General features: G+C 50.5%; 1 protein-coding gene across 1 annotated transcript; it reads left to right on the top strand.

The window, feature by feature from the left end:
• Positions 1-2,654: 2,654 nt before the first annotated feature.
• Positions 2,655-12,256, top strand: TSC22D3 (TSC22 domain family member 3). The gene is made up of 3 exons (XM_069648508.1): positions 2,655-3,000; positions 4,308-4,359; positions 10,829-12,256. Exons 1-3 carry the CDS (start codon positions 2,879-2,881, stop codon positions 11,078-11,080), a joined length of 426 nt encoding a protein of 141 aa, XP_069504609.1. The 5' UTR covers positions 2,655-2,878; the 3' UTR covers positions 11,081-12,256.
• The last annotated feature ends 670 nt before the right edge of the window (positions 12,257-12,926 follow it).

The raw sequence follows: 12,926 nt of genomic DNA, 5'->3' as shown, positions 1-12,926 counted from the left end.
CTTTGCTGTCGTCATCACGGTGTCAGCCTTCCTGTCCACTGCATCTGTGAATGTCTGGTCAGAAGCCATGGAGCCCCGACTGCCCAGATGTGGGAGGACATTGTCAATGTGCACGGACTGAGGTAGATCCATTGAGCCATCTCCATCTCCTTCAGAGGATACATTGTAGCCAGGATTCCCGGGAGACTTCTCTTCTCTGGATGACTCCATTCTTTCAAAATCTCCTTTTTTATATGAAGAGGTCATTACTGCAGCACTTTTGAAGCCACTGTTCTACCATCACCTGGAAGCCCATGTATGAGGCCCTCGGTGTGATATCCTAGAAGTCGCCTCTTTCTCTAGGTGTTTTCCGCTTCCCTCCCCTTCTTAGTTTAGTTTATTGTTTACTTGTTAGATGCTTGTACAGAAAATACATTCTGTTTCAAAGCGCCCACAAGCAGGTAGAAGCCTCAGAGAGCAAGTACTGGGACGAGGAATAAGAATGTGGAGCTAATTGCAACAACAAAGTCTTGACCAGAGATGACACTGAGACTGGTGTAGGAACAGGAAACATCTTGACTGAAGTTCCAGATACCGTTTTAGGGAACATCAGGAAAGTTACAATGGGATAACATCCAACATCCACCAGCATCCTCTCTCAGTCGCCCCATCTTCCAACTGACACTCACAGAAGCATTGAGAACATAACATTCTCACACACAGCATTCCATGTCAGTCACTCACAGCATTGCATGCATACAGGGCAGGGTGCAGGGACAGGCACGGAACAACAGTAATACTTGCCTGTGTGTCTTTAATAGAATCCAAAGCCACGCTCACACAAGATGCTTCAAGGATCACTCGGTGTGTGCTATATGTTTGCAGGAAAGCGAGAATAGTAAGAATAGGCATGACATGTGTGACTCTCAGCGCACTACAAAACTAACATGTATTGTTGACAAAGAAATGTCTTTAGTCAATATTATTGTTCTTTGAAAATGTGTCGTTTGCCCTAGTGTTTGCTTTACGAGCTCAAGAAGGCCGTGTCCTTTCCTTAGGCGGATGCAGCGCGGTGTAAACAGCGCGCGGCGTTGCATCAGCCCGTGGATAACAAGCTCTTCGCACGGCATCTTCCGGCTGACCGACGCGTGCACACAGCGTCCACCAGGTGGCAGCACGCCACACTGCAGGGGAGCGCTCGAGCTCGGCTCCCAGCTCTGTGATCTCGAGGCAGTCACAACATGTTTTCTTTGGACATTCGGTGTCATGCTCGGGTGATGATGGATCGGAAGGGAGCGTGTCTAGTCTCTCTCAAACACGAGCTGCCTGCTGGCTCACACCTCTGCAAAGGTTGCTCTAGTCGAGCACCCACATGTGCTTCTAAGCACACTTCGCGAATTCTTCGTGTGTTGCAATTGTGCTTTATTTGCGTAGGCGCGGAAACGCTGTTATTGTTTCCGTGCCCTCGCCCCGCTGTCTCTTTTAGTTACTAAAAAGACTGCTTCCTTCTTCGTGCACGACCCTTGAGTTTTGTGTATTTCTGAAGGCACCTGTAGCCAGTGTGTGAGTGACACTGCTGATGTCTAGGCAACGGGGGCTGGATTTCATAGAACGCCCATAAGATGCAAACTGTTACCCTTACCTTTTAATGTATGTGTAAACGCATGCGTGCATCATGGGATAAACAAGAGCAGGGCGTCTAAGCGCTATAGAAATGATCCCACCCAGAAGGGCAAACCCCTGCTAATTTGTCAAAGAATAGATGATCTCACAGATTTGGTGCACGTTCGAGGTTGTTAAGAAAAAGACAGAAGTGCATGTCACCCCTCCCCCACCGAACACGGAAACCAACATCACACAATATGCTATTGTGTTTTGCATATGCACGTTGTTACGAAACACTGTCAAGCAGGGCTACGAACCTGGCCGCGAGTTCCTATGTTTCGAATGCTGACACGGGCGACCCCGAATTTCAGCATTTTGAGATCCACAAAAAGGAGTACCATTGTCATGGATAATCGGGTCGCAGGCCCTTTGGAGCGCCTGCACGGCCCTTTATGAAACCAGTGCATTATTGGGAGTGGGTAACCGTGTTTGTTCACAACACACATCCATAGAACACACGCGGTGGCGCTGGAGTGCTTCTGTGGATAGCACACACCCGTCCAGCTGTTTACAGCCTGCCTCGTGCAAGAATTCTATCCCGGGACAAAGTGTCCCGGGTAAGATTCCACTCCGTTGTTGTTGCAGCGTTGTTACACGGTGTGGTTTCACCGTGCAGAATCGCACACGATTTCCATAATTCATTGTGCATGCACGACACGTCCCAAACACGCAGGAAGACTGCGTGCCAGGGGTCACAGCACAAGACGCCACCCGTGTGTGTGTGTGCCAAGAGTTTCCCAAGTGTGTCCGGGCTTCTGGGAGCCACACTCGGAGACAGGGTGTGCTTCGAGTTATTTACCATCAGTCAGGGAGCGCGCGCGCGATAAAGGGAGGGCACCGCGCTGAGCTGGCAGGAGAAAGCCTGCACTGTTTACTGTTCTCCTCGCAGGAGCAGGGAGGGGGCGAGGAGACGACGCTGGGCCCTGCGAGCTCATTAGCATGCGGGCCCCGACACCATGTGACGCCATCGGGAGCCTCCTATAAAAGGGCCGGCCTCGGAAATAGCAGGCAGTTTCTGGGGTGCGCTGGAAGTGGTTGCAGCTCCCGTGCTGGTGTTTTTTGAGAACTGTCAAAACCCCCCCACCTCCCTCCGTCACAGAAGACCATAACCCCTGGAAATCTAACCCCAGTACCCAGTGTGCACGAAAAGCACAGAGTGCAGGTGGACGAACTGTGCGCCGCCCGGAGAAGAGAACTCTATAACAGCAGGCGCACAACCCCTCAGTGTGCAGCAATGAGTACCGAAATGTACAAGTCCCCCATGGAGGTGGCCGTGTACCAGATGCACAACTTTTCCATCTCCTTCTTCTCGTCCCTGCTCGGGGGAGACGTGGTGTCCGTGAAACTGGACAACAGGTAATAGCGGGCGCCGGTAGCACGATGTTTTGCTTTCCATGAAATGTGTGTGCGTGCAGTCGACCAACAAGTGCATGAACATGGGACGAGGCGCCGGGTTGGCGTAGATTCCGGGGTATTTCCGAGGGGTGCGTGGCTGGCATTAGAGCTTGGCGACGTTGAATACATTTGGTATTTTTAGCAGTGTCCTGCTATAACGGACGCATAGCCGTGCGCCCCTGCTTTGGCAAGTGTCATGCCGCGCATATGGGCAAATGAGAGGTGCGCGAAGTGGGGGTGTCCCCTTTCGGAGGGGTGCGCTGGAGATTTGGGGTTGTACGAACTAAGGGATTGTCTAGATTCTAGAAGTGTGGGGGTTGCCAACAGCAGGTGCACGCACACCCCGAGGCGGTGCTGCGAGCGCTGTCCCGAGGACTGCTTTATCGTTCAGAGGGGGGCACAGAGTTTGTCACACTCAAGCCCCCCTGCGGGGCACATTTTATGGCAAGCCTAAGAGAGGGGAACAGATTGTGGGATACTCCTCTACGAGGTGCCACGAGGAGGGGGTCCTCTTGCACATTGTGTGGGGGTGAACGGGCACGTCATGGGGGTGTCCGTGAACAGTGCATAGAGCGGATGCTGTGCAGGCGCTATCGTGTGGATTGTGACAGATGTCCTGTGCGAGCAAGGGGGTGGCTGTGAGGGGCACGCCATGGCATTCTGCTCTAGGGATGTGCAGGGTAGGGGGGCTGTCAACGAGTCGAAAACAAAAACGGGGTTTCTGCGAGTGGTGCACGGTGCGTGCATTGATCTCGGGTCGCTGGGCAGACTTGTACAGGAGCCGCTGCTGACACTCGAGCGGTGGGGGAGGGGTGCTTTTTCTTGAGGCATTGTGTAACCCGTGCAGCTCCCAGAGGTATCGGGTGTGGGTGTTTTTTTTTTTTTTTCTTCTGTCGAGCACTGTCTGCGAGGCAGATCGGTGTGGGCAGGATTTTCCTGGTTTGGACTGGAATGGACCAGTCGCCTGGGATTCCCCCGCCCCCTCCTCCCCGCTCTCTCGGTTTCCTTGTTGTTGTCAGGGGAAGCCGAGGCAGCCTCGGGCTGCAGAGTCAGTGCAGCGGCGAGGCAGGCAGCGCAGCAGACAGCACCGCTCTCTCCTTCCTTCCTGCCTTCCTTCCTTGCCACCCCTCTTTCCATTTAAGGGGCGCGGGACTGACGAAGGTAACCCCTGAGCGTAACAATGAGCTTGTGTTGATTTGTATTGTTATTGTGGCTAGTTGTTGTTGAGTTCACTTTGTAACCCTCCGTTGTTGCTTTGTGTTTTGCAGTGCATCCGGAGCCTGTGTGGTGGCCATTGACAATAAAATAGAGCAGGCAATGGTAAGCTTATTTTATTGTTATTTACTTATACGTGTATGTATATTTAGCACGCTGAAACTGGTGTTATGCCCCCTGCCCTGCAATCGTCAAAGAGTAATGACATGACGGGGTTATATGCGATTTAATTGTTGGTAATAAACATGGATGGGTAAACAATATATTTTTTTAACCAACCAAACCCCCTTCTCAACCTATTTTAGGACTGACGCACTTATACAAACAATCTCCAGGCCTAGAATATTTGGGGAACTAGTTGGATGGTGGCTTCACAACATATCGTCGCCCCTCGATGTTTGTTTCCAGCTCTGCAATCACTGCGTAGGCAGCCGCAGACAACACGCAGCATCATTCACACGGCCATTAAAATGCACCACACGTATTTCGCCGTGAAACGGTTATGCCTTGCGCCGTCAAACCGTTTCCTTTATACGTGGTTGGTTCCTCACACTATGTGTGGTCCTTTGTGGCTTAGGGGCGGGCGCCTTTGCAGAAGCTGTGCAAGTCTCCCTCCAGGAGACCCAGCAGACTGACTGTGTCCCCTGTCCGGCTCTTGGGGGCTGTCACAGCCGCACGAATTCCTACACCCGAGCGTCGAGGGCAATAACAGGACGCTGCTGGTCTGTCCCGGCTTCCCATTGGCCCGGGCTGGCGCGGCTGTTGCTGGGCAGACTGCCTGGCAGCCCCCTTTGTTTGTGTCCTGCGGATGGCTCCGCTCATTGGATGGGGCGGCACTGCAGAGGAGCCGCAGAGCAGCGAGGAGCAGGCTAAGGTCTGGCTGGGGTCCAATCATCACAGCCCCAACAGTGCCCCAACATCTCTAGAGCCGTGGCGTGCCACGTACTGCCCAGGAATCACAAAAAGCACACTTCTGTCAAGCGGGTGCGCATTCTTCACACTGGCCCTGCCTGAATGGTTCATTCTTGCACTAAACGTAGTTTTGTTTCCTCAGCGGCCCCCCTCCTCACAGGTGCAGACGGAATAGTTAAGCGTTTCCAAGTAATTACACACAAAACAGACGCGTTCTTTTTTTAAAATTCATCTCCAATAGCGCTGTTTGCTTTTGAGGGGTACTTCCGGGCGCCCGTGCACACACGAGTGCACGTCAAAACACCACTGCCCTCACACATACCCGGTTTTGCTGCTTCTACAATGAAGGTGTTTGCAGCACGCCACCAGGAGGGTACATCAGGGTCTGTGGGGGGCTGCTTGCCATAACATGGTAGTAGGCACGCCACGAGGCAGCGTACATGCTTGCACATGCCCAGGCTGTCTGCACACTAAAGAGGTGCGCTGTTGTTTGTCGTCCCCCTGGTGATTCTTTGCAGCCTCTATAAGTTCCCCTGGGAAGCCAATAATTAGAAATGTTGATACAACAATTATGTTTATCCTTCGCACGGAAAGAATGCGTAATGGAGCATCACAGTGTTCCAACTAAATACACGGCAGGCATCGACCGTAGACAGCTTCCCGGAGCAGCACGGGGTGCAATACCCCAGTGTGAGGCGACGACTCGGGGTGCGGGTCAGCTGCGGCTTGGCCTACAGGGGGCTGCCCATACTGTATTTCCAGTCCTATTTTTCCATACCTGCAGGGGCGCAACGAAACATAGATTTCAGGGTGGCCTAACCCTTAAAATGTTGGGCGAGGCGCTAACTTCAGAGAGAGTGGGGGGGGGGGCAAACGTGTGTGGGGGCATCTAACTTTTTAGGCATGCTAATGAGACTATTCTAGTGCAGTTTCGATGTTACACGCTGTTAACTCTCACCTTTAAGTCTGGAAGCACCCACTTCTGCTTTCTGCTGTCCCCCCTCCTGCCCGTCCAATCACTCTCCTGGCATGCAAGTATAACCCCACACCACGATTTCCATTGCTTAAAAATGTATGCATATTAATGCAGGTGCTAATAGTGGAATGCTTTATGTTAGTAATTACAGGACCTGTGTTAACAGCAAAGCCCAGGCACCGTTTAACGTCTGTGTCCTGATGGTCGAGTCAACATAGCCCAAAATGTCAAGGTGGGGAGGGGTGCTGAAGCCCGGTCATCCCAATGGTTGTTGTGCCAGTGTATACACCATCCAGCTGTTCCACAGGGTGGGGCGGCTATTATGCTGCAGGCGGTATACTGCAGCCCCCTCCTCATGTGCCAACAGGTTGGCACTTGTACCAACCCAGCTTCAACGTCCCATTGCAACGCAGGGCAATATCGAAGGGCCGCGAGGTGGGCTCCTGCTCTAAATAGGAAGTGTTACCTTCTTGCTGTGCTCCGGGCAGGGTCGGACTAGGGCATACATTGTCTCAGGCACCAATGAAAAAGTGGCCCACTGTTGCAAATGGCAAATCATTCCTTTTGTGACAAACTGTTTGAGTAGTACCCACGAGGGAGGTTTTCAATAAAATGTGGTGCAATTTGTGCATTTTAAAGAATGTTCATTCAGTAACACTGGTCAGAACTATTAGCCGCATGGTGAAGGACCTTATCAAAGTGACTCACTTTGACCCAAAAAACAGGCCCAGGCATTCCTAGCCTGCCCACAGGGGCGCTGAAAAGGGGGCCGCAGAGCTCCAAGGGACATGCAGAGTTGATGATGCTGGAACGGAAGTCAGGGGGGCACGGGCGTAGGGTGAGGGGGGGCTTTATAGGGTCGGGTCCGTGCCTGCCTTCAATGGAAGAGTGTCCTGATCTGCCAGGAAATTCAGGGGCTGCGTGTGTAGCGGGCCCCCTGGGGGCTTCTGCCAAATCTTCATTTTCAGCGCCTTGATGCCTATGGGCTGCGAGTGCGCTTTACAAGTCAAAATAAATAAATACAAAAAATGTATTGCGTAATGCCCCAAGGTAGCATGCACATCAGTCGCCTGATTCATGCAATATTTGCCTGGTGCAAAATGAATTTGCACTGCTGAAAAGTGACTCTGCACTGCTCACACAAATGGAACTGCGCAAAGAGTATTTTACAAAGTCATTTTGTACTGCAAAAATGACTATGCGCTGACTTTGCACGGTTCCATGCATCAGGGTTTGACTTTTCAACAGGGAAAATGCACTTTGAACCAGGCAAATCTTCCATGAATCGGGCCCCAAGTGTTTGGTGGGACTAAAGCAGGGCAATGAAGCTTCGTTGCTGCCCTTGTGGCACGTACCCTTCCTGTGGAGTGTGTACAGGCCTCGTGCAATCAGTATGTGTAACTCGCTGGCAGGTGTTACTGTTAAACTATAGTTGTCCGACCATTGTTAGAGGGTTCTTAAATGTGTCGTTTTCTGTTGCAACCTGGGGAACAATTAAAGAGCGGCAGAATTGTGACTGAGAGTACATTGCACTGTACGCGTTGCTAACCACAGCCACCGCACCGCAGCATTCCATGCCGCGCCTACGCCTCGCCGCGCGCCGCCAGGCGTCCCCTGTTACCATATTAGGAGCGCACCCTGCCGCAGGCCGCCCCAGGGGACGCGCCCTTTAATCGACCAGTCAAGGGAATCCCTGCACTAGTTCGTTGGTGTGCAGATGAGGAAGTCATCGGAAAAATGCCTGGGTGTGGCCCGGCCCGACTTGGCGCAGAAACCCAACGAAACCATGTATACACGGCTACAAACCTGTTCTTGCAATAACAAACGGGTACATTAGTGTGACGTAGAAATTGCGTTGTTAATGCGGTCCTGGATAATTAGGCGGCTGGGGTTTAAGGAGAACGATTAAGTACAGCAAGAAGCTCTTTGCACATGGAGTGATGTACACAGGCCAACAGGGCGTGTGCGAACCGGTTTGGACCGGATTAAATAAACCAGAATGCGATACCGAGAAAGGGGAACGTGTGATTGGGGTTGTACAAGACCTCATACTATACAGATGCATTCTAGTTGCATTGTATGTGCGTATGTTTTCCATTGGATTCAAGAATCACACAGTTTAGTTCAAGCAAGGAGGCTGGGATTCGAACCCAAGTCTAATGGAAATGAAAGGCGTGTATCTGCACAGGAGAGTCCAGGCCTGTTTAACTCTTTTTTAACAATTCTGGTCAATGCCTCATTGGCATGGTTCATAAGCCTAACGCTTGCGCTGTGGCCGAGTTTTCCTCTTTTAGAACATTCTAGAGGAGCAAATGCCAGACTCTCCTGTCAAAATGCAACCTCCTGCGTCACTGAGTGTGGAGACTCGAACTGCGCAGTAGCATAACTTGAATGGCCTCGAGGACTGAGCTTCGGCCCAGCGCGTAAATGCGCCAATGGGAAAAAAGCAGCAAAACAATACACAGGTGCGATTGTTTTGCACTAGTGCAAACGTTGCCGTGTACCAGCCCTGGTTTCTGTAAAAACGTGCCCGGGCGTTCAGGCAAGACAGAATGGGCTGCTGTAACTACATCTTTGGGGAATAACGTGATCTGGTCAGGAGCACACACTTTATTGAAAGTGTGTGTGTGGAGGTTGGGGGAGGGGTGAAACAGACTGCTTGGGCGTCTTTTTCTTGTGCCAGAACGGGGACTGTGTGAATAGTGCACAGTAGCGGTTGCTAGTTTCTCTGTTGCGTGGGCATTATTAGCTGCAGGACCTTCACCATCGAGGTGGTGGCGCTTTAGAGAGCAACATACACACGCGCGCTTCCAGTGACTGGATGAGGGCGTGAATGCTCACAGTTAAGAGGACAAGGTTCAACGTGAACTCAACATGGGTGCTCTCTGGAAAGCTAGAGGAGGACAAGGCGCGCCTTTAGAGGCCACCTGCACTTGTGATGTCATGTGGCCTACTCACGTGTTACGGAGCGGGGGACACCTAACAAAAGCATGAAACAGGAATGCATGAACCCCAAAGAAGGCCTCGACATGGGAGGTATTCACCAGAGACTATGGGCCTGATTCATGGAATATTTGCCCGGTCCAAAGTGACTTTGCACTGCTGGCACAAATGGAACTGCAGAGTATTTTTGCTGTGCAAAGTCATGTTGTACTGCAAAAATGACCATGCTCTGGCTTTGCCCGGCAACAATAAACTTTGCACCGTTGCATGAATCCGGGTTTGTGCCCAGTGCAAAGTCACTTTTCAGTAGTGCAAATTCACTTTGGACCGGGCAAATATCCCATGAATCAGTTCGCGCCTTGAAACACTTGTCTATAAGCGCTTTATAAATGCCATAACATGACTCGCCCAAGCGCTGCCAGGGTGGAAAGAACGATGGGTACATCAATAGCATATTTACCCGTCTCAGACTCTTGTGTCTAAGTGTGATGTCATGTGAGTATTTGGAAATTGCCCCTTAGCCCGCATTCGTGCTATGTTTACTTACAGGATTCCTTTTTTGTATGACACACCTGTCTGGAATTCATGGGATGCCCGCCTCTGACGCATTTATACCTGCCCAAAAATGGTACAACCCAAAACAAGATGCCCCGAGTGAAAACAGTCCTTGAAATATTTGGCACTAAAACATATTCCACTTGTTGCTCGCAATATAAAACCAGGGGTATTTTTCACTTTGATTGGAACATTCTGCATTAAGGTCCTGATTCACAGAGCGTTTTCCTGTGGGATTGCACCATTATAAAAGGCTATTAATAATACATAAATAAAAGGCTTCTGTGAATCCGGGCCCAAGTGTGTGCAAGAAATGGTTTCCAAAATGGATGCCACTGTAGGGCGGTTGTTAAGTAGTGCCCTGGTTCATTTGCGCAGTACTGCGCCTGTACACGAACCCATTGCAACACGGATTCGGCTGTGCATGCTCCTGCCGCATACATGCAGCAGCAAATCATTCAGTCTGACCATCATTGCTGCACCCAGCTGAGGGGCTGCTCAACATTCAGGCAACAATGCACTGCATACCAGGAACACCAAACTGCATGTGCTGAAAGCACCATTGCATGCAGTGAAATCTTTATTGCATGTAGTGACATCTAAATTATAGCAAAAGCTAAGTTGTACAATTACGTAATTGTCTTTCCACAATGTGAAAACTGCATTGCACATAGTGACGTCTAAGTTGCATATATTCACGGCTGCATTCCATATATTGAAAAGGTCATTTATGTGAAATATAAGGTAATTTATGCGAAATATAATGGTGTACGCTGCATTGCCTATAGTGAACATTGTTTTGAATACGGTGAAAGGTCCCTTGCACGATGGTGTAGGCTTCTTGGCATATAGTCAAAATTGCATTCTGGACAGTGATGGTATAGGGGGGGGGCATGTTATTTGGATATATCCACAGCTGCATTCCATATAGCGAAAGGTCCTTTATATAAAATGTAATGGTGTACGCTGCATTGCCTATAGTGGACATTGCAGTGAATATGGTGAAAGGTCCCTTGAACAATGGTGTCGGCTGCATGGACAGTGATGACATACAGTGGAATGTAACTTGCATATATTGAAATCTGCATTGCTCCCATGGAAAGCTGGACTGTATATGCACACGGTGCATTGCATGCAATGAATGTTGCATGGTATTAATGTTCGTATTTCTTCTCCCTTGTTGCACAGGATCTCGTCAAGAACCACTTGATGTACGCAGTGCGAGAAGAGGTGGAGATCCTGAAGGAGCAGATCAAGGAGCTGGTGGAGAAGAACTCCCAGCTGGAGCGGGAGAACTGCCTACTGAAGAACCTGGCCAGCCCGGAACAAATGGAGAAGTTCCAGTCCAGGCTCCCGTCCGAGGATGAGATGTCCCCCGTGGCAGAGAGCCCGGCAGCGGCACGCTCATCCCAACAACACACCGTCGGCTCTGCAGTGTAAGTGGCTCTGTCCTTGGGGTGGGCAGAGCCACTGAACTTTTTCTACATTCCTCCATTATAAAGAAAGAAATATATTTTTTCCCCATTAGCGTCATCTCGGCTTGGAGGGCTGCCAACTAGCGATGGCTGGCACCAAAGGATGTCGGGATCGCCCAATTCGCTATGCCATGGAATGACCTCCTGAAGGAGCCTCTTCTTCCAGAGGAGCTGCATTGGGGTCGCGCAGAGGAGGCACTCTGGTGGACGGGGTCCGTTTGTGACTCGCGGGTTCTGCTTGGCGTTCCGGCTGGAGATGGAAAGCTCTTCCAAAGCTGGCATTTGGAAGGATGCGTCTGTGGGCAGGAGGGCCCTTGGTGCACCGGGCTCCCATGCAACAAACGAGGATGTGTGCACTATGGTAGCTCAGGCTGTGTGCAATGGTGCTGACATGGCAAAAAAGGTGCATATTGTATCTAGGGCCTGCTGCACAGTCGTCCATAGCAGAGGATGTGCCGACCCCGCGGGCGAGTGGATTAGAGAAGAGACTGACGAGCAGTAGTCAGCCCTTCATGCAACGCAATGCATGGCCTTCGCGTATCGCTGGATGCGGGTACGCTGCAGCTTTTCGGGCCGGTAACAAGAAATGCACTTGGGTGACGCAGTTGCGGAACGTGGTTTGTTTAGTTCTTGACCAATGCAACGCTCTGTTGCAGGACTTTCTGAATTCTTTGCTAGTATGGTTTGAAACTACAGGGTTGTTTTGTACATATTTACACATCTCGTGTAAATCATATATCCGGAGGAAGACGCGTGCACAAAAATCTGAGCACTTGCGAGAAACCTAGACTGTATGCCGTAGCGTGAACCGTGACGTCTCCACGTTTTTGTATGTCTTTTATAAATGTCAACAGTTCCTTTTTCCACAAAGCAAATGGACAGTCTTGCTTTTCGATATGCTGCTGCAAGATCAGTGGACTATGTCTTGCATTTCACAAAAGACACTTTAAGACTCTGGGATCCGGGGACTGACTCTTCCTGTGGAAAGGCAGCTTGGGGTCAACGGAAGCACAAGGTGTCTTCAGCACCGTGGAGGACCGGCTGCATCTACTGTATCTCCTGTACCAGATGTCAAACAGTATTTTCTTGATTGCATAAATCTAGATCAATGCTGAAATAAAACAGTTTTTTTTTATATATAGTTCTTGTTTCTTGTCTGTTCCTTCCCCTATGGTGTGACATCTCTACAATGCAAGTTATTTTTCTTTAGGTGTACTTTCTTGCCCTGTACACATGGAGTGGTGCAGATGAAACGTGACAGAAGCGTACAGTCTTGGAGAGCTGTTTTGGAGAGCTGTATCGGCATCGCGGAAGACCCTGCGTGGCAAGGATTGTCTAATTAACACACACAAATGGTGGTGACTTTGCTCACAAGCCCCACATCCTCACTGTGGCATCTCTCATCACTGCTCCACATTTTAAGGGTGTTGGATGTCCACCAGGTATTCAGGGTCTATTTGCATAGGTTACGCCGCAGCATGCGTGTCCTCAACCCACACCACGCTCTAGGCTATGCGTATGAGACTAGGAGCGGTTGCTCCTGGCGGTTGGGCCTTCCCTCTGGTTCTATTGCAGCGGGGCCAGTGCAGAGCTTTGGGCATGAGGGTGAGAGCAAAGTCAGGAAAACCTTCTAAAACTCCCTCAATGAATATCAAGTGATAAGTCACATTAGGTCTTCTAACCGCTGGCAACCTGTGTTTGTAAACGTTTAATGAAATCCCCCCCAGCGCCCCTTGAGAGGCATTCCATGTTACCTAGATACAGGGGAGTTGCTAGGTCTGGAAAAGACCCAGGGCTAAGCTGATGTCGGA

The sequence above is a fragment of the Ambystoma mexicanum genome, chromosome 2q, assembly GCF_040938575.1.
Source record: "Ambystoma mexicanum isolate Mex_15411 chromosome 2q, UKY_AmexF1_1, whole genome shotgun sequence".
NCBI classification, from domain to species: Eukaryota; Metazoa; Chordata; class Amphibia; order Caudata; family Ambystomatidae; genus Ambystoma; species Ambystoma mexicanum.
Note: the sequence above shows the minus strand (reverse complement) of the source record. Positions and strands in the feature narration are given on the sequence as shown.